The 26891-nt window shown below is 41.8% G+C and overlaps 1 protein-coding gene across 1 annotated transcript in view; it reads right to left on the reverse strand.

Annotated features, from left to right (window-relative positions):
• Positions 1-26891, reverse strand: part of TBC1D10A (TBC1 domain family member 10A) — an 85584-nt gene that overhangs the window by 10188 nt on the left and 48505 nt on the right. The window contains exons 2-7 of the mRNA XM_073630862.1: positions 20330-20429; positions 18561-18668; positions 15762-15868; positions 13416-13530; positions 13276-13341; positions 4884-5073 (exon numbers count right to left, since the gene is read on the reverse strand). Of these exons, the coding sequence (XP_073486963.1) occupies positions 4884-5073; positions 13276-13341; positions 13416-13530; positions 15762-15868; positions 18561-18668; positions 20330-20429 (686 nt within the window). The remainder of the gene's footprint in view (positions 1-4883; positions 5074-13275; positions 13342-13415; positions 13531-15761; positions 15869-18560; positions 18669-20329; positions 20430-26891) is intronic.

Raw genomic sequence — 26891 nt, forward strand, 5'->3', positions numbered from 1 at the left:
AAGACCGCTATGGACCTTAAAGGGATTGTAAATAAAATGTTAAATAAAACATGTCATACTTACCTCCACTGTGCAATTCGTTTTGCACAGAGTGGCCCCGATCCTCCTCTTCTGGGGTCCCTCAGCAGCGCTCCTGGCTCCTCTCCGCATCGAGTGTCCACGTCGGAGAAGCGCTCTACTTGGTGGACACCCGTGCGGGTGCGCTCCCGAGTCCTGCATCTGTTTCCATTCACACAGAATGCAGGACTCGGCCCCACCCCCCGGCACCAAGTCAATAGGATTTGATTGACAATCAGGACACGATACACAAGCTAGATATGGTGTACTCGTTCCCAGCCGAATAGAATGCATTAAGGTGAAAAACCATGAGGGTTTATAACCCCTTTAATGTAAGGGTGGGAGTATCGGGGGGGCCCTCCTGGTTTATTGCACCGGGCCCTGACGGTTCTAGTTACACCTCTGGTGTGGGACCCATTACCCCGAAAGTCGAGGGGCTCCTGGACTGTCGAGTTAAGAGTCTTGGAGGGGAGAGTTAGAAGAATCACTTGAGAAAAAGAAAACAAAAAAAAAAAAAAAACAGACTTGAGCTATGTCTAGGATAAGACTCCAAGCAATGCGTTCCAGAGCAGAACCTTTTCAAGGTCTGAACTGTCCACATCACATTATCAGCCAGAACCTGGGTGGATGCAACAGGAGGTCATACAGATATCCCAAGATAGTAGTGCAGGAAGGTTAGCACAGGGGCCACTACCTTAGCAAACACTCGGAGTGCAGTGGACAGGCCAAATGGAAAAGCCACAGGTAGAGTACTCCTACCCCCATTTACATCGTAATGAGGGTGTCCAAGGCAGATCTGAAGGAAGGGACATCACACGGAGGGCAAAGGTTGAATTTTCTTCATTTTCCTGGAGTTGGCCTTTACATTTTTCTCAAGAAAAGGCATCTATCCTCTTGGAAACACACCACGTAGGCATGTTGGGCGTGGGAGGAGTTAAACTAAACTAATCTAGTCACTTCTTTCTTTTTTTTGCCCAGTGTTTAAATCCTCCTGTAGGTGGCAGTATAATTCAATTGTCTCTGAACCCTGGATTTGCATGGGTGAAATTTACCTTTTTATACAGTCAAATGCAGAACATCTTTCGAGTATCAGACAGTTGAGAGTCATTGACTTTAAAAACTTGGTCAGCACCAAAAGCATTTCTGTTTTTCTCTGACTACAATTGCTGTACTGTACTTTCAAGCAGTGGATCTATGGTTGTATTCTTGGGCTAGTCAGGTTAGGAATTTGGGGTGTGTGGTTATAGGGAGCGCTATGAATCTAGTAACAATCTAGCTACAACAATATATTAAAGTGCATAGTGCTAAACAATTCATATAATATTCATGACATATGTGCTTAGAAAAATTGGCACTAAAGGAAATATTTCATCAAAATAAAAGTCCATATATTAGTTGTGATAGGACTTCAATCTTTACACCATCACCAACGGCAAAAACTTCATATAAATCACCCGGTGAATGTAAGCGAAAGGCCTATTCACCAGACCACCGTGAGCTCTTTAACTAAAAAGGTCGGTTTAGGCTGCGTTTTGTGGGTCAGGAATCTTGCTGAACCTGGCAATATGACAACCCCCCTATATGTATAAAGGACGCCTATGTTTAATGAATACATATAATTTTCTAAATAATCATTGGTTAGAAAGCAATTTAGATCTACTTATATGTTCATGCCAGCGGTTTGTAAAGTGTCCAATCTATGTAGCCATTTCGTTTCATTTTGTGAAATTGCTCCTTTAAGATTGTTCCCTCTCCAATGTTTTTTAACTCCATCTATTCCATAAAAAATAAGCAGTGTTGGGTCGCTGTTGTGAAATTGTCTAAAGTAGTTTGACACACTGTTTCCACGGCGGTGGAACGCACGCCGGCCCTACAAGCAGAAACTGAACAAATCATCCATTTGCCTGGTGACTTATGCTATTATCCTCAGTGCCAGGCTAAGGCACCGACTTATTTAATTGGACATTTGGCTTTAGTTTTTTTAACCACTATTTTCTATTAAACAGTTTTACACTATAATCCTGTCTTTATCTGTTTTTTAATGGGTAACTGCGGTGGAGACAAACAAGGTTCCAAGCTTTATCCATACCGGTACATCAGCAAGATTCCTGACCCACAAAACACAGCCTAAACCAACCTTTTTAGTTAAAGAAGTCACGGTGGTCTGGTGAATAGGCCTTTCACTCACATCCACCGGGTGATTTATATGACGTTTTTGCCATTGGTGACGGTGTAAAGATTGAAGAAGTGGTATCACAACTAATATATGGACTTTTGTTTTCATGAAATATTTACTTTATTATCAATTTTTCTAAGCACATATGTCTTGCATATTATATGAATTGTTTAGCACTATGCACTTTAATATATTGTTGTAGATAGATTGTTACTAGATTCATAGCCCCCCCTATAACCACACACCCCAAATCAGTTTAAGTTAGCACTTTGCACTTTTGAGGGGAGCTGCTTACAAACACTATTAAAACTAATAGCTTAACCTATTTATAAGGATTTCCGTAGAGCAAGGTTCTACTCACTTTTAGGTTAGGAATTTGCCATAAAATGCCTGAAGACAGTTGTATTGTCTTATGTTCCCCTTTTTATTCCCCAAGCCAACATTGTTTACTGAGGAAGTATATCCCCCAAGAGAGCACAGGAAGTTGACGTAGCTCATAAATATAAATACTAAGGATTTAAAGATGATTATGTAATATTTTAATAACCAGAACAACCAACTTAAAGAATTAAGGTGGTACAGCATATGTAAATACCATCTCAATTTTGTGGGGATACAAATATATTGTAATATTGATAGTATTTTTAGTACATTTAGTTTATAACCTCAATGAGCAGGGCCCTCCTATTCCTTCTGTATTGAAATGTATTATAATCGCACTGTCGCCCTTTACATTATAAAGCGCTGCATAAACTGTTGGCGCTATATAAATCCTGTATAAATAATAATACCTATTTTTAATAATGTACGTATGTAATAATGTAATGTATGTAATAATGCAAGTCATTTTTTTTTTTTTTTCCATTTTAAATGCATTTGTCCTTTAAATGCCAAAAACAGGAGGGGCGAGACACACAGACAACATGTGTTAAATGACACTAGCCAGAACAGACACAGTGTGCTCCTCACTTGTCCTGGAAAGGCATGTAGAGACAAGCAGCGCTAGTCACACACCCTATAATGAGTAACATCTCCTTGCAGCATGAAGCCTGCCCATCTAACAAGGCCACCGCACGCCTCACACTCTGAGCTGGCAGCACACCGAGAATGCCCTAGGTTAAGACACTACAGTGCGTCAGATATGACTCATAAGGGCAGCCTCACTGTAAGCTACAAAATACAGCATTTCTCCAATTTCACACAATTTGCTTTACTGTACTTCAAGAGTGCACGTCATCAATTCACAGGACAAGTCACGGCTAGGTGATCTCTTCTAGAAAGAAACATCTGCCCCCTCTCTACCCTACCTTAAAAGCGGAGTTTCACCCAAAAGTGAAACTTCCGCTTGTCGTAATCCTTCTCCCCTCAGGTGCTACATGTGGCTCCTTTATGGGGGTGGGGGTGGGTGTATGCTTTCACAGGTATGCCCTCCCCACTTCCAGGAGCCTCAGCTGTGGGTACTGAAGTCACCGCCCGGGCTCCCTCCTTCCCCGGCCGCTGGGCCAGTAGGGGAGAGGAGCGGAGCCTCGCGCATGGGCAGTAGGGTTTCCAATGCGAAGCCGTAAGGTTTCACTGTCGGGTTCCCTTACCCGCAATGGAGGTGGCATGCACATGACAGCTGATGGAAACACTCCAGGAAAGGTAAGTGTCCGATTATTAAAAGTCAGCAGCTGCAGTATGTGTAGCTGCTGGCTTTTAATTTTTGCAGCAGTGGTCAGACCTCCGCTTTAACTTTTAATCATGCTAACAATATATTTAGGGGTGCAGGTTAACATAAACATTCATAAATGTTTATATGTCATTCTCTGGCATGAACAAAAAGTATTGCCTACATTTTTGCTTCACTGCTGCCATTGCTGGCTAACACGGTACACCTATTGACATATAAAGAAGCAAAGCTTTTCAATACAGCTGCGGAGGATTGCACTAAATTACCTTCATCCCCCTCCGCTGAATGTTTTAGAGGATGTGGCCAAAATGCCGATTTCCTACACGGTTTCTGGACCTTCCCAGTGGTTCAGGACTTCTGGATAGATATAGGTTCCTTTATTTCCTCTGCACTAGGTCTACCAAACATCATGAATCCCAAGAACTGCTTCCTGGCATCTTCGGTGACCTGCCTATCATAGCCCTCTGATGCCAAGAAACGACTCCGCATCTTATATATTTTTATGCAAAGAAGTCCATGTTATTATCATGGAAGGGATTGCAGTCCCCAATGAGACTCCTTTGGTTGAAACTAATCAACGACTCTCTACTGTTCTATAAACTCACATCTGAGACTCGGAAAAGAACCAAAACATTTCATAAAATTTGGGGCAGATGGACAGCTAACCCTCTGACCCTCACACCAGTGTAAATAAGCTAGCTATATTCTTTGGTCGCGCTAACCACCCTATTGATTTCAATTACGATTTCACCGATTCAAAATTTGGTCACCTATACTGTTCCTTGTAACTATACATTTAATAACCACAAGAGACATGTGTGATGATAATTATTATTGTTCACTGTTTATTGCTCGTTTGAGTGCATGGACCATGCATCGTGTTGGACAACAAAAGTTTTTTTTTTTGTATGCAAGATTGTCTGTAAAAATCAATAAACATATCTTTAAAAAAAGATTAAAAAAAAAAATAATAATAATTACCTTCACTGAAGAACATGTCCCACACTCGCAAAACAGAACTCCAGGGAAGCGTCCGTGAAAATGCACACATGAACCATTCTGTCATATACAAGATGGGGTCAATCTTCTGCTTGCTCAAGTGTTTGTAGGCCACTGTAGATACTCTACGAAGCAGTGCAAACAGAATCCTTCCATCCAACTGAATCGCTTCCTGGTACAAAGAAAAAAAAAAAAAAGGGCAAAAATTCACAGTTGAAAAATAATTCAATGGGCATCACTTAATTTGACCTTTACAAAAAAAATAAAATAAATAATAATAATAATCAATGTACATCTTTTTTGCAGGTAAAAAAAAAAAAAAAGTGCATTTATTATTTTTTTTTTTTTTTATTAGGAGCCTGCAGAGCATTACACGGGTGAAATGAACTGATCCTGCAGACTGTCAGAGTAGCTGTCTGGCCGTACCACATACAGACAAGCAGTAACTGAATGACAAGAAGGACCCATGAACTACCTAGAGCAGGGGTGTCAAACTCAAATTCATCAGGGGCCGCATCAGCAGTATGGTTGTCCTCAAATGGCCGGTTGTATCTGTAGGACTATGTATACACTCAGAGTGCAGGGTTCAGGAATGCGCTACATACAGAGTGCATTATATTATATATAGTTAATTATATTTTGCACAGCTTACTTTCATAGAAGATCACTTTTATTAAACAATTTAGTGTCTCTCTTCGTGTTGGGTTGGGTCAGATCAAGCTGGAGAGGGGTGGAGGGTAGTTAGTTCACTGCCCCCATGCATCTCTGCTACAACGGATCACTGTTGTCAATAAGCAATACATCTCAGTATTGCAGTGACCCACTATTGTAGAGAATGTTCTTATGGGGCCCTCTGTAGCAGGACCAGAAAGAAGTCCAGGAGCTAACTGCGGCAGTTCCAGAATGCCAACCAGGAGCCACTACAGCTGTCCTCATTCTCTGATGTTTTAAAATAGCACTGTGGCTGACAGCAGTTTTTGCAGTGTGGTTTTCAAACAGCAGGACTAAAGTGGTTAACTATTCCAAGCCTTTATGTCTCATGTATCTGTACTTTTTTTTAATAGAAAGGTTTTTTTTTTTTTTTAGTTTGATTGCTCCATTTTCTGTTCTCTTCATAGATATCTCACAGGACCTCACAATTAATGTCAGCTCAGAGGTACAGATTTTTAACTACTTCAGTCCCTTAAATTTTTTTCAAATCACATATTTGTCAGGCTTAATTTGGGTAGTAGATCTGGATACAATTTATGCAGAGGGTTTTTTTTTTTATTATTAAGAAAAAAGGAGGAAAACTATATTTTTTTTTAAATTACAGTCCTTATTATAAAAACAGATTTTACATAAAATTAGCCCAAGTCTAGATTACCCAAAATGATAACAAAGCCTGTTGATTAAAATGGCCCCTGGCACACCTCTTAAAGTTGAACTTCACTCTCTCAATCAACACTGACCATTTTGAATCCTTATGCTGCTAGCACTGGTAAACCAGTAGGAAACTATATTATATTGACTTGTCTGAAACCATTTCTTACATATCTCTTTACTTACTTCCTAGTTTTCATGCCTAGGCAAATGATGTCATACAACCCAAAAGTCTTCAGGAGGGATTTCTCAGCTAAGACGACCCTGCATGCCCGAGATGAGGGCAGATGGATTCCAGGAAGTAAATGCTACATGAATAATCTGCCCTTACTCAAGATGGCAACAGCCAGAAATGCTAGGGAGTGTTTTTCTAAGTAATTTCTCAGCAAAATAGAGCACGAAGACATGGAAGAATGGGCGAGTTTGCTTTGAATATTAAAAAATGAATTAAATAGTGTTTTTGGATTTTGGCGCTCAGATAGTGTAGTTCTGCTGTAACTTGAATGCATCACCGCAGAGAAAATGCAGATATCACTCAGAAAAACAGAACAAAAACACCATGGCCCAAGATCTTCAAAAAAGCGAGGTATTCTGGGGCCATCTTGTGAAGGTGCACACCGTGTTGCTGAGGACTGCTGGATACATATGCTTGGTTAACCCCTTAGAATTCAGAGGTTAAGTGCTTTGTATTGGTGGCGATTATTCATGAAAAGAGGTGCAGTCCATATATTTGTGATCAAAGCATCGGTCTGCCTCATCATTCTACAGTGGATGGATTCACAATCTTTCATGGGCACTGGATAGCTTTGCTCGCATGAATTTTGATGTGCTGGATTGATATGCACAGAAGCACTTTATGATCTTTGATTATTGCACAGAGGCACTTTAAGTATTACACATTTTATCACACTTGAATTTTTTGATTAAGCAGTGTAATATTGATGAATTATTTATAGCACTACAGCACAACTCTTTTTTGGTTTTTATATGCACATATATTGTATTCAGGTAGAGGTTGCTGCAGTCTCTGATAGCTGTGACATTAAGTGTGGAATAATTTTTAGATTTTTTTGCTAAACAGAGTTTGTGAACAACATTTCACATATTTGAACAAGCAGCTGACATTCACACATTAACAGCAAATTTCATGCAGTGCAAAACTTGTTCTTTAGGTGTTCATTTTGGATTTTACATATAAAGCACCATTTTTTTTTTAAAAAAGCAGCGAAGTGCATTATGCTCAAGTTTCCTTGTCTGATGGTCTTTGAACAGTGATAGACTATGAGTCTGCACTACACACTCTGAGTGTGTGCTATTCAGAAAGGTTAAGCAATATTTACATTAGAATACTTGCACACCCTCTCATTGCCAACAAAATTACAGAAACCGCAAGCTCTGAAAGATGATAAAACAGAACTGCCAAGAATGCCTCACCACACCAGTACAGCTGAGGATCATCCAATTATTAACCCACATGCCAAAATGAAAAATTAGATAAAAAGGAGGTGAGCTATGGCAAGGCAAGTTTCTAAAATAGCATGCCTTTCTGATTCCTACTTTTTAAAATAGTAATGTGGGCAGGATTTGGACATTCAAATAATTACATATTCTTAACAAATACATTTTAACAGCACACCCTCACTGACCTCTACAGATACAGCCACTGCGGAGCAATTCATTCTCAAAGTTTACAATAGAATCAGCGAAGTCCTTCAAGTAAGGACAAACAAGTCTAAAGCCTCATTCGCATGTCCTTTATGGACAGAATAGCGGAGTCCTGCAGGGCAGATGACCAGCCCTGGATGCAATCTGCCTGTAGAGTCTGAGGGTCCTTCTTTGGGTGCCCATGTCACTGCTGGTGATGTGAAATCTTCATACTGGCTCTCCAATAGGGGAAGGGAGTCCTTTCAGACAGCAGGTTACTGCACACATGTCATCATCACCATAAGGTGACCAGGTGATATGAGTAAGACTGTAGGCTTGGATCATAGGACACCCCACTCCCAAAAGAGGCGCCGGCGATTGGAACCTTTTACCAATTGGTGTAAGGAAGGGATCAGTGATAGGTTTAACTTTGCCCAAAGATGCGCTTTAAGCCTGTGCGACTCATTTATCTGTGATAACCTACCGAAAGTGAATATACTCTAATATACTCAATGAAAAAAAGCACACTATAGCCAGGTTTGCATTTTCAGTTATTGTACCTTTTCATATATGTACACATATTAACCTACACGTGAAAGGCCATTACACATTGAACAAGTCATTTTTACTACACCAAAAAACAAATTCTTCACAGAAGACAAAGCCAGGCGATAACAATACAATGCTCGTTCCCAAGAGATTGGACACATTCCTCCAACCGTGTTTCCTTAGGAACATTATACTGGTACATAACCGAATATATTCCACTCCTAACCTTGGAGTGGAGTAACTAAAAGGAAAAAAAGGACAATATTTACAGGTATTCACTAGTTCCATTTATTATGCACATAGCTCAGCCACCACTGCAGACAAACTATTGTAAAATGGGAGTTTACTTGCAATTAATAACAAATCATGAGACAATGATCATTAAAAACTGCTTTAGGAAGAACTCAGCCATAGATGATATATAAAAAGTGAAAATAACATTAAGACTAGAGGCACAACTGAGTAGGCAGGTATATATCAAAAAGAAGCAAACTGAATCCCAGGGCTGCTTTCATACTGGGGCGTCGGCGGTAAAGCTCCGCTGTTTTTATCGGCGCTTCACCGTCATTTTTGAGGCCGTTCTCGGCCGCTAGCGGGGCACTTTTAACCCCCGCTAACAGCCTAAAAAGGGTTAAATGTGCCTGCAAAGCGCTGCTGCAGTGGCGCTTTGCTGGCACTTCCGCGGCACTGCCCAATGATTTTAATGTACAGGGGCGTTCCTACAGCACCTCAAAGATGCGGCTTGCAGGACTTTTTTGGCATCCTGCCAGCGCACCACTCCAGTATGAAAGCCCTCGTGCTTTCACACTGGAGTGAGAGGAGAGGCTCTTGACAGGTGCTATTTTTAGCGCTATAGCGCCTCAGTGTGAAAGCAACCTTAATCTGACACCCTCCCACAGTACCCACAGCTTATAAATCTTTTTACATTAAAATACTGCCACTATATACCTTTTTGGCTGATCTGTATACCACGGTCACGTGATAAACTGCATGGTCCGCCCGAGTGCTGAGTGTGTAGGTGGGAGGAGTGCAGAGAATTAGCCGCTTACAGCGGAGTTCCGTCAAAAAAATCAAAATAAAAGAATTAAAAGTCAGAAGCTACAAACACTGCAGCTGCTGACTTTTAAAAAAGGACACTTACCTGTCCAGGGCGCCTGTGATGTCCTCACCTGAAGCCGATCTGTTCCTCAGCTCCCGGGTGGAGGCGCTGGCATCTTCAGTAAGGGAATCAGGAAGTGAAGCCTTGCGGCTTCACAGCCTGGTTCCCTACCACGCATGCGCGAGTCGAGCTGCGCATCCCAACTGGTCCCTGCTGTCTTCTGGGACCTGTGTGTATCCCAGAAGACAGCAGGGGGGACGGAGGAGGAGCTGGACATGGCGTAGATCGCCACAGAATCTGCAGCGATCTGTCGCTGGAAGTGGGAGCAAATGCCTTTATTAGACAGGTATTTGCTCCCCCCTGAAAGGTGCCAAATGTGACACCGGAGGGGGGGGGGAGGGATGAGAGAACCGGAAGTTCCATTTTTGGGTGGAACTCAGCTTTAAGTTCCACAGCGAGTATAAAAAGCATGCTATTCTGCACATACAGACAGATTTTAATGTTGTGGGTTTAGTAACACTTTAAAGTATATCTAAAACAGTAGTCTCCAAACTGCAGCTCTGGGGCCAGGTGTGGCCCTTTGCTTGCCTTTTTCCGGTCCTTGAGGGATTATTCCTGCCACTGAAACCATCAATGGGGCATAATTCTTGCCATTGACACCAACAATGGGGCACTATTCCTTCCACTGGACACCAAAAATGGGGCACTATTCCTTCCACTGACACCAACTATTTCTCCTCTTAACATAGGTGTGCGCAACCTATTACATTAGGGTGTGCACCCCAAAGCTCAAACACATGCATGTGTGTGCATGTGTATATACTGACAGTGTCAGTAGAGCAATGGGCAGTGTCAGTAGGGCAGGGATTGGTGTCAGCAAGGCAGTGGCTGGTGTCAGTAGTTTTTATTTTTATTTAATTTTTTATTATTGTTTACAGTTTTATTTCTTTTATTGTTGTTCTTTTACGATCATTTTTTTTACCATTTTTTTAGGAGCCCCATTAGGGGGCTTTGGTGAAATATCAGGGGTCTAAACAAGGGGAATCTGCTCCACACAGGGTGATTAGGGTGTGCCCAGGCACACCCTGTGCGCACGCCTATGCCTCTTAATATGAAAGATCAGGCATTATTTACTCCCACAGGGCACAGTCTGGCCCCCCTAAAGGCTGAAGGACAGTAAGCTGGCCCTTTCTTTAGAACGTTTGGAGACCCCGGTCTTAAAGTATAAAAAACTTTTTTTTTTTTTTTTAGCTAGAGTAGGGGAAAGTTCAAACCACTTTTTTTGGCATCTGTGTCTCATAGGGAGCTTCTCCTTCACTTCCTGTCCTGTAGATTCAACAGGAAGTGAGAGCATGTTCCAATGTGAGGAATATCCGCTCTTAGACAGTAGTCATAAGAATGAATGTCCCCCTCTGTTTTGGTCCTAGTGTCAACTTAAAATTTTTGCCTTTTCTTTATTTTCATTCCTGGTAAGACATTAGTGATTAGGCCAATGAGGGGGGAGTAAAGCTGCCCATACACTGATCAAAATGTAGCTGCTCCACCGGGAACTTGCCGTATTTCAATCAGTATGTGGGCTCCCCCACTCAACATGGAAAATGTTTAATCGACCAGTGGCTTCCAGTTATCATCTGCGGCTGCTAATCAGTGTATTCAGACAGCACTGGGTGTCAGGGTGAGAATACAATGCCCCAGAAGGGACAATTTACCCATCCACCTCGTTTGTATGTCTGCATGAAAAAAATAAAAAAACAAATGGCCAGGTTAAGTTTCCCTGACAGGGACACAGGCAGCACAAAAACCTGACCATGGTTCCAAGTCTTTTGCAAAAAGAAACTGATTTGCCTTTAGTTAAATTTGAACCAAATGGAGATTTTTCTTTCCATGTGTAAAGGGTCAGTCATTAACTATTATTAGTAGGAGATAGCAGATCACTAAACCTATGTCACAATGTTTATGGAGCATAATTATAATGCCATGAATGTGACTCAATCATTGTAAATCATTGTACACTGTAAATTAACACATGCACATTCACCTACACTGAATTTTTGCTGAATCTCATATTGTCTGCTTTATAAATATACCCCTAGTTTTTACAGATCGTTACTTCTGTGGCCACCTTTTGCATTCATTAATTAGTCACCTTATAGACAGACGGTTTGAAGACACTATAAAAAAACATGTGTAGCTCTTCAAGCGGTATGAACGCAAATATTTTATCATGACCAGACTAAAATGATGGCTGACGCGTTTCAGCACAAGCCTTATTCACAGCACCAGTGCTGTGAACAAGGCTTGTGCCGAAACGCATCAGCCGTCATTTTAACCTGTTCATGATAAAATAAAGATTACAGATGGAACTTCCAGAAGAGCCGGCTCTTCTGTTTTGTTACTCAAGTATTTGTTCCTGGATGTAGGAAGGACATCCTGAGCCTAAAGGGCACCTGGAGTTGGGTGTGCGGTTTTGTAACCTCCTCATAGTTGGGCATCACGGTTCAGAGTGCCATGATGAACCGACTACCATGCGCATGTTGGGAGTGAAGTCAATGCAGTCCAGCCATTCAAATGGCCAAACAGCAAAAACCCATAAGGAAGAAGATGGGAGCACCTGAGCACTGACATCTCCGTACTGGGGGGGGCTTCCTTTGACAGCAAGTCATGTGAGTGGTGAACACTAGCACATTATGGCATAAACATGCAGGAGGCACATTTATAAAAATGTATTTAATGGAGTTTAATACCATTTTCAGGCATGAACTGTCACAGACCTCTGATTAGCCATGACTGGACACCTGCAATTCTTTTTTTTTTTTTTAAAGGCAATGAAACTGGCATAATAGATCACCTTTTAAAAAGGTAATCTGTACCATTATATGATTCCATATTCAGGCAACAAAGGTTGTACACATCCAACCATAACACATCAGTCTCAACCTACTGCCATCTTTATAAACCTTTGCTACACCTAGGACAAAAGCCACTACTTTTGATGGGGGCAGTTACCAGTCTGACAAGTACTTACAGGGTAGTAAAGCAAAGCCTGTACACTAGGGCCTGGTTCACATGGGCAAACCTGTACACCTGTGCGAGGGCTGCGTTTGCCTGCATGGAAATGCACAAGTGCTCCGTGCATCCCTATACAAGTAGTTCCATTCATGTCAATTCCGATACAGCAGCTGTTCCCAATTAGACAGCTGTGTGGGTGCAGCCTACTGAATGTAGACAGCGTGCATTTGGGGACCCGCGCTCGCAAGTCTTTCAAACTGGGAGCAGTGGCTGCGTCATGAGGTAAATAGGACTTCTGCATGGGGATGCACAGAACATGCATCCCCATGTAGACAAACACGGCCCTTGCATGGGTGCAAGCTTAGGTACGCCTGTATAAACAAGGCCCAAGTGCTTGCCGTTTTATCACTAGTAACTTCTAGATTGTAGAGGTTTCATTACAGAGATGGACTAGATCGCTGGTGGCTGCACTGTGCAAACATATACTGCCAAGCCAATATGTGAAACCCATGTATATAGGGGATAAATCAGTTAAAAATAGTAAGCGCTAATTAAAAAAAAAATATTAAGTGTAGTTTTCCCAGCCTTACTCAAAATCTTGATAACGACTTTCAATGACCCTTGTTCTGCATCTAGCATGGTGCCAATCTTTATCTGTAGCTCTCCAATGAAAACAGTGGCTGTGCCAGAACAACTGGAGTTTGTCCTTACCAATTTCTCACTGTAATATCCCGGCAGGTACTTCTCGCAGATCTGCACCAGACACCAAAATGCTTGCTGTGGAAGAGACAAGAGTTGTGAGATTTGTGCTCATATCTCATACTTGGCATACAGTGGACTGGACTTCTCACCTCTGCTGGCATATGCATTAGCAGAACAGCTGCAATGGGTGCCTGGGCCTGACAGTATCCTTCATCAGGCCTGTACAGAGTGTAAGCTTTTAGTACCCTGAAGAGATCTTGCTGGCTAAAAAGACAAGAACATCTCTCTTATATAAAGGTGAGGGTTATGTCACTAAAACACAGGATTGTTATTATGACCATCAGTTAGGTTTAAACTAGATTGCTGTATATAATTAAAACACAAATGTACTGCAACACTATATTTATAAAGGTGGAGATGACATTTCATAGCAGCACTTTCCTGTGCCTGTACTTTCACTCTTTTTTCTTATACGTCATCTGAAAAACCTACGGCGCTCTGGTTTACCTATGGCAAACAAGCTACTATGAGTGAGAGCTGTGGACTGTCCCCTTCAAAGGTTTACTACTGGTCAGTAAATCTGCCTATCACAATGAAGAGCCAATGGTAAAGCACAGGAAGTGGGAAGGGGGTAGGCCACATGCTGAAACCTGGTTGTTTTTCACATTCCCAAGTGCAAACACAGTGCACAGGTACATTTTAAGCCTTTATAACATGGGTGCTCAACCTGTGACCCTCCAGCTGTTGCAAACCTACAAGTCCCATGAAGCATTGCAATCCGCTGATTGAAGCAACGGTTCAAGCAAGACTCCCAAAGGCAGTAGTTCTGCAACAGTCGGAGGGCCACAGGTTGAGCACCCATGCTTTATAATGTCAATCTAATATAATAAAATCTTATTTAATATAACAAGAGTATAGATGGGAGTAGTTGTACAAACTTGTTTTCTGTATTAGCTTAATAATCAACTACTATGAATTGTCTACAACAAGACCGATCATACATAGGCAAATAACCTCTTGGGTCTAGTCAGCCTGTCAGATTTTTACATGCGTACACTGCCTGTGGCTATAACCGCTAACAGTAATCATTGTGTTCTACCATCTGGGAAGGCTCCTTGTGTAGCGTGCGCTCTCCCCCACTGGCAGAACATAATTACCGCTAGTGATTTTCTTTCCTTCACCCATTGGTGGAAGGAAAGAGAAAGACGCGTAATCTATGGTCGCTTAAGGCACTCCTTGGAAACGCTTACCTCCTTCCCATACAATTCAGGACTAATTGCCCTGCATTGTATATGATGATGGCAAGGGAGAGTGCCCACAGCTTGGAGCAGGGGGAGAAAAGAGGGGAGCTCCGGAGTGAGTGGTATTGTAAGCAATGGACATGTGCCTATAGGCAGCAGAGGTAAGCAAGTGGCTTTTTATCTGCATAATTATCTGTCAAGTTTTTTTTTCTCCCATAATTACTAGAAATATGTTGATGTCATACAAGTTTTGTCATAGTATTATAAACCAGACTAGGAACAGTAAAACAAAGGAATTTTAAGCAACGGAATTGATCCTAACAGCAGAGTGTTGATTCGGGCACCAGTTAGCGTTAACAACCATTTACCTTTCAAGTGCTGGGAGCACTGAATTGTATGACTAAAAAAAAAACCCAGAGTTGGGTTTAAATTGTAAAAAGTTAATAGCTTTGCCTTGTCTTCTAAAATGAAGCCAACACATCTTCCTTCCTAGTAATAACTGAATCCTAATCATAGTAAAACGATTGTTCCCTTTTATGGTGAAAGTGAAAGCTGTCATGAGAGAGGCATGAAGACTACCACTGTTGACCTTCTGAAATTGCCAGTTATGTGGCTTTCATGCCAATACGCTGGATTCAATAATTGGAGTCGCTGACCCAGAATACACAGCCTGTGAGGCCAGTGTTTCTCTTTGGTGTACTTCCTCTCGTCGGTGACCGTTCAAAATTGCCATAAATTTCATACTGGGATTATATACTGGTTATGGATGATGTCATTTACATCGATCATTTCTATTTCCTGCATTATTTTTCCATCAAAAACAACAAAAGTAACAAAAAACATTTACTTCTAACAAAGAAAGCACAGGGAATGATTGCTGTCTAGTTTGACAATACAAAGCAACAGCTCTATAATTACTTTGTACTGACAGGCACAAGGTTAAAGCAATCTATACTGTTGGCAAAAAGATTTCTAAAAATACAGCACTTAACGCTTAATAAATATGGCATTAGGCCATCGTATGATTTAATAAAAATCTCTGCTGTTCTCAGGCCTGTAGAAATCAATAACCCTAACAGAATGTGGTTATGCAGCCAGGAAAAGTCTGAATAATGCAATGCGGGCCAATGCCAGCATAAAGATATAGAAAGCTGAGCTAGTTAACACAGGCCATCAGAGAATATCGGGAAATAACAATCGACAAGTTGTTTTTTTTTTAAGCAAATGTTCTTTTAGGAGGCAGGAAAAACTTACCCATGACCCCCTCGTGCCACAAACATTTCATGGAAAGGAAACTGCCTGTGAAGATCTCGTTCTATTACATCCAGCCATTTAGGATCACCTGCCATTGAGTCCAGCTCCTATGGGAGCAAAATCAGCATCATAACATTGGAGTCAAATAATAAGGCAAGACAGTAATATGTTCACATAGCATTACTTCTGTTAACGCCAAATTCAAAACTTGATTTAAAAAAGTTCCAGTCTTCTGTCTTGCACCCCCAAGATATTACTTGATAAAAAAAAAAAAAAAAAAAAACACACCCCTACCTCTACTTATCCAAAAATCTTTATCCAAGTGGCCTCAGTTATCTTCCTGTAATGTTGGCTCCAAATCACATCAACATAGATGAGGATCCGACTTGGAGGAGACTTCTATTAAAGTCTATGGGCACAAGTCAGATAGAAGTCGCCTTCAGGTTGTACAGGAACCTTTTCTAAAGTAGGAGCGACTTCAGTAGTGCTAATTAAACACTTAAGGACCGCCCACCGCATATACAGTGGGGACGGAAAGTATTCAGACCCCCTTAAATTTTTCACTCTTTGTCATATTGCAGCCATTTGCTAAAATCATTTAAGTTCATTTTTTCCTCATTAATGTACACACAGTACCCCATATTGACAGAAAAACACAGAATTGTTGACATTTTTGCAGATTTATTAAAAAAGAAAAACTGAAATATCACATGGTCCTAAGTATTCAGACCCTTTGCTCAGTATTTAGTAGAAGCACCCTTTTGGTCTAATACAGCCATGAGTCTTTTTGGGAAAGATGCAACAAGTTTTTCATACCTGGATTTGGGGATCCTCTGCCATTCCTTCTTGCAGATCCTTTCCAGTTCTGTCAGGTTGGATGGTAAACGTTGGTGGACAGCCATTTTTAGGTCTCTCAAGAGATGCTCAATTGGGTTTAAGTCAGGGCTCTGGCTGGGCCATTCAAGAACAGTCACAGAGTTGTTGTGAAGCCACTCCTTCGTTATTTTAGCTGTGTGCTAAAGGGTCATTGTCTTGTTGGAAGGTAAACCTTCGGCCCAGTCTGAGGTCCTGAACACTCTGGAGAAGGTTTTCATCCAGGATATCCCTGTATTTGGTCGCATTCATCTTTCCCTCGATTGCAACCAGTCGTCCTGTCCCTGCAGCTGAAAAACACCCCCATGGCATGATGCTGCCACCACCATGCTTCACTGTTGGGACTGTATTGGACAGGTGATGAGCAGTGCCTGGTTTTCTCCACACATACCGCTTAGAATTAAGGCCAAAAAAGTTCTATCTTGGTCTCATCAGGCCAAAGAATATTATTTCTCACCATCTTGGAGTGTTTTTTTTAGCAAACTCCATGCGGGCCTTTCATGTGTCTTGCACTGAGGAGAGGCTTCTGTTGGGCCACTCTGCCATAAAGCCCGGACTGGTGGAGGGCTGCAGTGATAGTTGACTTTCTACAACTTTCTCCCATCTCCCGACTGCATCTCTGGAGCTCAGCCACAGTGATCTTTGGGTTCTTCTTTACCTCTCTCACCAAGGCTCTTCTCCCCCGATAGCTCAGTTTGGCCAGACGGCCAGCTCTAGGAAGGGTTCTGGTCTTCCCAAACATCTTCCATGTAAGGATTATGGAGGCCACTGTGCTCTTAGGAACCTTAAGTGCAGCAGAAATGTTTTTGTAACCTTGGCCAGATCTGTGCCTTGCCACAATTCTGTCTCTGAGCTCTTCAGGCAGTTCCTTTGACCTCATGATTCTCATTTGCTCTGACATGCACTGTGAGCTGTAAGGTCTTATATAGACAGGTGTGTGGCTTTCCTAATCAAGTCCAATCAGTATGATCAAACACAGCTGGACTCAAATGAAGGTGTAGAACCATCTCAAGGATGATCAGAAGAAATGGACAGCGCCTGAGTTAAATATATGAGTGTCACAGCAAAGGGTCTGAATATTTAGGACCATGTGATATTTCAGTTTTTCTTTTTTAATAAATCTGCAAAAATGTCAACAATTCTGTGTTTTTCTGTCAATATGGGGTGCTGTGCTTACATTAATGAGGAAAAAAAAATGAACTTAAATGATTTTAGCAAATGGCTGCAATGCAACAAAGAGTGGAAAATTTTACGGGGTCTGAATACTTTCCGTCCCCACTGTATACTGCGGCAGGTCAGCCCTTTTGCGCAAAACGACATACCCGTACATCGTTTCATGTACGAGTCACTGTGGGCATGCGTGTGCCCGCTGCACAGCGGGGAAGCCGATGCACGGGTACAGTGGCCGCGATGTCTAAAAAAGCAGTTTAACTGAGCGCTTTTATTGCCCCCCCCCCCCCAACCACAAGCCTAAATTAACCCTTAAAAATATATACAGCACGCAGACTTGTGGTTGGGGGGCTGTTAGAAATGCAAATTTGAGCAAAGGCAGCGAACGGGGGTGCTTGCATACAAACTATCGCTCCTGTTGCACTCGGAAGGCAATATGTCCAGTAAACATGACCCAGTTGATTAAACTCCCAGCAACCACCTGTAATGCACGCAAGTGCGGCGCATTGGTGCACTATTTATGGAGTTACAACAGACAGTGAGGAGGCCTCAAAGCCTCCTCACCGCTGTGAAACGCCTCTGAAATGTGATCCAAACACAGAAAGCCTTCCAGAGGTGCAGCAGTTTAGATGCAAGTTTAAAATTAGCATCAATGTTTTTTCAGTCAATGCATAATACTGCATTAAATATTGCTTCTGCTTAGAGATCAGCTTTAAAACTAGATATAGTTTTTTTTTTACATCAGTATATACTTACAGAAAATTTATGGGGGCTCTGATCCATCCTTACTCTGCTTCCAGAAAGGTACTGCCATGCTCTGCCACGCAAGGACGGTGGTATTCCCTTATGACACCTCAGCTTTATCTGCAAAACAAAAACCCCATTACTCTAAAATCACTTAATCACAAAATGTCCCTATGCGATAATCAGAGACCGAAAATCTAATGTAGTAAGGAGAAGATGTTCATTGTACTCCAACGAAAACTTGCCTGTAACATCATAAAGGGATCTGAATGATCGTATGCATATGAGCATCAAAAGGAAATTAATTTAAGCCCAATAAGATTATTAGCAAACCCCCTCCCACCCCCAACTAACCATTGGTATGGAATAGGAAAAAAAAACAAAAAAAAAAAAAAAACACAAACATCACTCATTTTTGATTGCCCTCACATGTTCTAACAGTATCATTTGTGGTCTGCCTAGCAGCAGATATGACATCACCAGACTCTTTCCCACAACTGAAAAAACTCTACATTAACTTTCAGCTATGGCTTTCAGCCAAAATAAGTAAATTTGGTGATAAAGTTATAAAAAAAACAAAAAACAAACACACCTTTTTCCTTTACATTGCATGTGCAGGCATGGTTTGCAAATGGGCCTCACTTCGTGGACCGTTTTACAAAGTAGTTTGGTCAGCTGTGTAAAACCATACCGCATTTCATCTAAAGTGTGTGGTCAGAGGCATAATAAACAACAGAGCAAAGTATTTCTAGACAATGTACTGCCCTGCAGTCTTTGCGTATATCATAGCTGAGTGTCTTTCTTCTGCATATGTCAATCAGCGAAAATCACGAGGGGCAGGATTGAACTTGTATACGAGCATCCAGTTCCCAACAATTACTGTAATAACAGGGGATCAAACCACAGATTGCCTTTAGGTTTATACCATATAGGACTTGGTCCAGGCTCTGCAGTGCCGTGGCATGTGAAAAATGCTTTTAGCAGCAGTATTCTACATTATTCCTGTACATCAAAAACAGAGGCTGCTCTTCCAGATACTAATATTACAACTTTAAATGATGGATGCTGCATTGAGATGTTACGGGTGTTAATCGCTACATACAGCAGAACGTTTTTATTGTTTAGTATGGTGTATTCAACCTTTGTGAAAAAAAAAAAAAAAAAAAAAAAAAAAAAAACACAAAAGAAATTCCAAACTCAACTTTGTTCGGACTACAGAAAATACTAAGGTGCCTTGACGGGGATCTTAAGCTTACGTATGTATTTGCAAACTAAACCCCTGTTTTTAACGCATACTGTTACACAGGATGACTCGGTTGGTTGCAAGCTGGTCATTGAGTTGAGATGGGAATTTCTTTGGTTTTGTTTTGCATGCGTTGCCCTTCCATGTGCTCCTTGCTGCAAAGGTCAGTTATAGGTGAGGGCAGTGGCCATTTGTTTGTATGGTTCCAAAAACCTGTAACCCAGTTTAATTTAACGTTGCTTAAAAATGGTTTACCAATTTGGTATTTAGAACACAAGGTTAAATCCAGATCCTGTTTTATTGACCTTTACGCAGGTCTCAACCTCATGTGAACTTGCAAGTCTTTCCAACCAAACCATGGCCCATTATAAATGATCCACATAGGAAATGGGATGTTGCTTGAACAATATTTAAAGGACCTAAAAATAAAGTATATCCCAAAACAAGGTGCTCTGAGCACACCCTAGCATGCTGCACGCAGATGACTGGGTGAGGGTGTGTGATTATCAGCTAGTACAGCATAAACATAGGACTCTACCTTTTTGTGCCTTTTTGCCATCCATTTATCCCAGTTTGAAAGCATGTCCAGCCATTTTGCTTCCCTCTGTCGTAACACGTCAACTGGCACCTCCTCTTCCCTGTGAAAGAAAACATTTGCTTTACAACACATATGGGCCAATTCAAAGTACAATGTGGGATGCAGACCAGAAGAACCAATCAAAATTCAAGCGGGAAAAAAAAAAAAAAAGTAAAATATTGCACACTAACACACTACACCCCCCAACCCAAGCCCTGCTGATTTACCTCCGTTAGACAATTAGCTTTCACTGCTCACACAGCCAGTGCAGCTGTCCAGGGATTTAAAAATGTGGTCTTATTTCCTTAGGCTCCATTCATATTTGGCGTTTATGGGATCTTGCGCAGAATCGCAGCAATGTGCACTGCAATTGCCGAAGGCAGGTTTGGGTGCCATTCATTTTTAATGGCACCTAAAACGCGGTATGGTTTTGCTGCGATAAATCTCACGCCAATTGCGGCAAACCACAACGTGTGAAGCTTGTGGCCCAAAAAAATCTCCAGCTTCTTTTTCGACAACAGGCTTTGCGCGCTGTGGCTTGCAACGATAATCGTGGCAAAACCGCTATGCGTTTTAGGCACCATTGAAAATGAATGGCACCCGAATCCGTGTTTTGCGATTGCAGTGCAATTCTGCCCAAGATCCCAAAACGGCTAAAGTGAATGGAGCCTTAGGGGCAATGGGAAAGATCAGGATTCTGATTAGTCAACGCTGGCACGCAACAGCTTTGACCAACTGGAATCACTTTGATCTATCCCGGCATTTCTAAGGAAAGAAGGGGAAGAAAACCGCAGCTTTCAAATCCCTGGACTGCTACATCAGCTGCGTGGGCAGTAAAAGCTAATCATCCATCCTTTTCACTTTCTTGTGCAAAGATAAGCTAACACTTTAAAGTGGCTGTAAAGGGAGAAGATTTTTTTTCGTAATGCATTCTATGTATTAAAGCGGACCTTCAGTCATTTTTTTTTTTATCTTTCCATCTATTAAATCTTCTGCCCTTGTTGTTTTAACTTTGGATAGTAAAACATTTTTTTTCTGAAAGTAAATACCTTATACAGCCCACTTCCTGTTTATTGTCTGGTCATTAGCCTAGGCTTATGACATCCTGCACAGCACTTTCTCGCAAGAGTTTGCCAGGAAGGGAGGAGGGGGGTGAGTCATAAGAGGGCCAATGAAAGCTGCAGGGCTACAGAGCTGGAGGTGTGTGCCTCTCTGTGTAAATCCAGAAAGTGAACAGGCAGCAACTTCAGCTGCCCACAGTTAAAATGGCTGCAGCCAGACTCAGTGGAGGGAGATTTCTGCAACATATTTGGCAAGTACAGAATCACAGTATATATAAAATAATATGCAAAGTGGTTGGAGGGAAGCTTCAGAATAGCAAAGATGTTTTTATTACAAATTATGTGAGCAGACTGCAGTTCTTTAAGATAAAAAGCCTTCTGTATGCAGCAGCTCATACTTACCTGAGCCCCTTCTTGATCCAGCGATGTTGCATGAGAGACTCCAGGATGTCCAGGACTATTCCTCCTGATTGATTCACAGCAGTGGGAGCCAATGGGGCCTGCTGCTGTGGCTCAGCCAAAGTCAGTGAGCCAATGAGGAGAGGGGGTGGGGCCGAGCCACGGCTCTGTGTCTGAATGGACATACAGTGCAGCAGCTCAGCTCGTGTGCCCCCATAGCAAGCTGCTTGCTGTGGGGGCACTCATCAAGTTGGAGGGGCCAGGAGCACCGGTGAGAGACCCGAGAAGAGGAGGATCTGGGCTGCTCTGTGCAAAACCATTTCACAGAGCAGGAAAGTATAAACTTTTTTTTTTTTTGTTTAAAAACAACAAACACAAGACTTTTAGTATCCCTTTAAATGTTCTGGCTTCGTCATTTTCTTTTTTATGCCCTCTTTATTTTCACTTGGTGACCCTGCCAGTAACACACTTCATGTTTTAGGGTGTCTCCACTCTGGATGGAGAAGCAACAGACACCTTTGGACAGCAGCATTGTTTATCTGGGGAGAGGGTAGTGTTAGATGGGCTAGCGAATTTAGCTGGACTTGACTAACAAATTAAAGCCAAACTCCAGCTAACACTTTTCTTTTTGGGTTAAAGGTTTTACATAAATGAATAAACGTTGACCATTGTAAGCACCCCTTAGCGTTCGTTACATGGTTTGTCTCAACCCTCTGACTGCTACTCTTGCTGGACAGCTTGGTCTGTTAAAGGAAGTTGGAAAAACAACTTACTGGCTGGATCACCAGGTCAAAATAAAAAAAGGAAAAAAAAAAAAAAAAAAAAAAAAAAAAAAACTAGAATATATAATTAATATATAATATATTACATACAGCCACTAAATCTACAGATTGCTAAACTGCAACATAATAAATATATGTTTTTAGGTTTTCAAATCACTTTCAGCTTTCATCAGCCCACTGACTAAATTGTGAATGTTGACTGGTTGACTGGTTCGCAAACAACAACTACAGACCATTCATTCTACGCACAGGCTTGTACCACGACTGTTTAATTGCAGCTGTATAACATGTCACACAACTATTTTGTCTATAGTAACAGTAGAAGAGACGGGGTGGCGATATAAGAAAGCATCTGGTACTAATGCATAACGAAAGGACGTGGCAGTCTGAATAGTAATAACAACCTACACAGATATACAGTTCTGTATACAGATAACTGCCTGTAGCTCATGGAGGATGACTGAGAACAGAGTCCAATAAATGATTCATTACTTTATTACAAGACTTGTGCTTCCGCCACATAGGAGACTAGATTTAAAGAGAAACTCCAAGTTTTGTTGAGCAAAAAATGTCCTCCAAGTCAGCCACGAATATATAGATAGGATCTTTAGCAAACCTAATTGCAGAAACAGAAACCTCTGTCTATAATCAAATAGTCATTCCCAGTGTTGTAATAAGTACTAAGGCCTGCCATCCTTTTATACACGCAAGCAATTAGCCAGAAATGAAACTCCCAGAGTTATAAACCGGAAGAGACTGCCAAGGTTACTGCATTTCATGGAACAGGAGGATGCCCGTTAGCCTGCTTATGTGCCCATTCTAAAAGTGGCAGATGAGGATGGTCGGAAATTCTGTCTATACACCAAAGTACTGTTGCAAGCTTTTTTTTTTTTTTTTTTTTTTTTTTAATTAAAAACACACTGGAAGCCAATTGGTTTCGATGTAGATAATTCTAAAATCACTGTAAGGCCTCATTCACATGGAGCGATGACATGCATGCCATATCGTCATTCACCGGTTCGGGGGCGCACAGGTGTTGCGTGCATCCCCATGCTGGCATCCCATTGTTGTCTATTGGGACATTGCTGCTATGTCCTAATGGGGGTTTATTTACTAAAACTGGAGAGTGAAGCTCTGCACAGAAACCAATCAGCTTCCAGGTTTTGGTGACAAAGCTTAAGTTAGAAGCGGATTGGCTACCATGCACAGCTGCAACAGAGTCCAAGTGCTCCAGTTTTAGTAAAATCTGCCCCAATGTGACATCCGTGTGTGCACAGCCCCAAAAGCACCCAAGGTGAGTTTGGGGACACACACACACATGGATGTCACATTGGAACACAACAGCCGTGTTCCAATATACAATGGGACGCCGGCACTGTGTGTCCCGTGCAAGGCCATCTTTTACCGCCACAGGGATGCAGTGTTGTTGCGTGAATCCCTGTGTCGGTAAAAATGGCTCTGCACAGGGTACACAGCTAATTACCCCTTGTGAATAGGGACTAAAATACATGGCTTCTCTGTGCAACTTTTATATGCACATAAAACTTCTAATCATGGGCAAATCCATCATCTACAAAACCTCAGTGCAAAGGATGAATCCCATGAATAATGGTGCATTCATACCTTCACAATTTGGTGTGTAGCATTAAAAAAAAGAACTCAATCACCGCATCAATGGTGCATGAAAACCCACGTTACATAGGAACGCATGTAAAACCCATGCAAAATATGTCAATGCACCATAGAAAGGACTGAATGAAGCTCAAGAGATTCTGCATCTTTAAAAGCAGAAAGCGATTAAGAGTTTTTTTTAAATAGATATTTTGGAATGCAAATCATGTCACTATTCTGTTTTTTTTTTTTTTTTTTTTTTTTGTTACGGTAATTGTCTCTCCTGAAGGACAAAAACAAAACAATACTTTCCACACCAATAAACATTGGGGCAACCAAGCAAGCATAAAGCGATAATGGTTCATTTGCATACAATGAACAGGAACCTGTTCACTATAGCGTTCAGTGTGGAGGAAATGGCTGCACGTGCACACCGCGTAAACAGCAGCACACTACAGGAGCATGCTTACTGCTTGCCTACAACAGTGTGATGCTGGTATCAGACAGATGCAGATTAATGTAAATCACAATAAATCCCTTTGGTTGATCACCATGGTTTCTAAAACTAATGTAATCCAAGCAACAGTTTCTACTAAAAGAAAAAAAAAAAAAAAAAAACTTTGGGTATTTGAACGTTCGGATTGTTTTAACAAGAGCCATTGGTTGCATAAAATATGAATAAAAAATGATAGAGAAAATATATATATTTATATATACACACACACTGTATCTCACAAAAGTGAGTACACCACCTCACATTTTTGTTATATTATTTTATTATATCTTTTCATGTGACAACACTGAAGGAATTACACTTTGCTACAAAGTAAAGTAGTGAGTGTACAGCTTGTATAACTGTAAATTTGCTGTCCCCTCAAAATAATTCACATAGTAATTAATGTCTAAACTGCTGGAAACAAAAGTTAGTACACCCCTAAGTGAAAATGTCCTAATTGGGCCCAAAGTGTCAATATTTTGTGTGGCCACCATTATTTTCCAGCACTGCCTTAACCCTCTTGGGCATGGAATTCACCAGAGCTTCACAGGTTGCCACTGAAGTCCTCTTCCAGTCCTCCATGATGACATCACAGAGCTGGTGAATGTTAGAGACCTTGAGCTCCTCCACCTTCCATTTGAGGATGCCCCACAGATGCTCAATAGGGTTTAGGTCTGGAGACATGTTTGGCCAGTCCATCACCTTTACCCTCAGCTTCTTTAGCAAGGCAGTGGTCGTTTTGGAGGTGTGTTTGGGGTCGTTATGTTGGAATACTGCCCTGCGGTCCAGTCTCCGAAGGGAGGGGATCGTGCTCTGCTTCAGTATGTCACAGTACATGTTGGCATTCATGGTTCCCTCAATGAACTGTAGCTCCCCAGTGCAGGCAGCACTCATGCAGCCCCAGACCATGACACTCCCACCACCATGCTTGACTGTAGGCAAGACACACTTGTCTTTGTACTCCTCACCTGGTTGCCGCCACACACACACTTGACACCACCTGAACCAAACATATACATATACATTTGGATATCTGTTGGGGATGCTAAAAATCTTAGCTGTATTCATGACAAATAATACGGTCCACTATGATCTTCCAAAACTTCTGCTGATTAACGGTACTTGTACTGTGAAGTGTAGTGTCCGTTATCCCCCCACATCCATTCCTAAAAGCTCTTGTATTCTATTCACACAATACATGGCATTCTGTGAAGAGACAAGAGGAAAGGAAGAAGCAAATGAATGACAGGACCGCCACTTGTCCAGTCACAGAATTCCTTGCCTTATGGTAATAGAATAAAAGAGGTTTTATGGATGGATTAGGGAGAAGGAAGGGAGGAGAGTAAACACCATCCTTCACTGTACAAGTGCTGAAACTCAGAGCAGCAGAGCCAGAAAATCAATGTATCTGTCATGCATAAAACTAAAGCCTCATTCACATTGGCACGCCTACACTTAGCTTTTCTTAAAGAGGGAGTCCCGCGAAAATTTTTTCTTTAAAAAAGTCAGCAGCTACAAATACTGCAGCTGCTGACTTTTAAAATAAGGACACTTACCTGTCACAGGGTCCAGCGATGTGGGCACCCGAGGCTGAACCGTCCCTCGGTCCTCGGATGCTGCCGCCTCCATCTTTGGTATGGGAATCAGGAAATGAAGCCTTGTGGCTTCACTTCCCAGTTCCCTACTGCGCATAAGCGAGTTGCGCAGCTTAATCTGAATGGTCCGTGCTGTCTCTGGGACCCGTGTGTGTCCCAGCAGACAATACTTCATATTCCCATCGCACACATTCCTGGATGAGCTCACGAATATGGGTGCTGCAGCAACAACCAGCTGGATACTGGTTCAAGTCACAATGAAGATATTTGCCAGCACACCATTGAACGGCGTAAATAGCGTCCAAACGTGTAATTTATTGCATGATCACAACACAAGGAGAGTGCAACGTTTCGGAGTCACGCAGGACCCCTTCGTCGGGCACGTTGCACTCTCCTTGTGTTGTGATCATGCAATAAATTACACGTTTGGACGCTATTTACGCCGTTCAATGGTGTGCTGGCAAATATCTTCATTGTCCCAGCAGACAGCGCGGCGGGACAGGAAGAGGCATAGACTCCCGTGGGAGTTTATCCCCGGAAGTGGGTGCAAATACCTGTCTTAGACCGGTATCTGCACCC

The sequence above is a fragment of the Aquarana catesbeiana genome, linkage group LG01 (genome assembly GCF_042186555.1).
Source record: "Aquarana catesbeiana isolate 2022-GZ linkage group LG01, ASM4218655v1, whole genome shotgun sequence".
In the NCBI taxonomy this organism is placed as follows: Eukaryota; Metazoa; Chordata; class Amphibia; order Anura; family Ranidae; genus Aquarana; species Aquarana catesbeiana.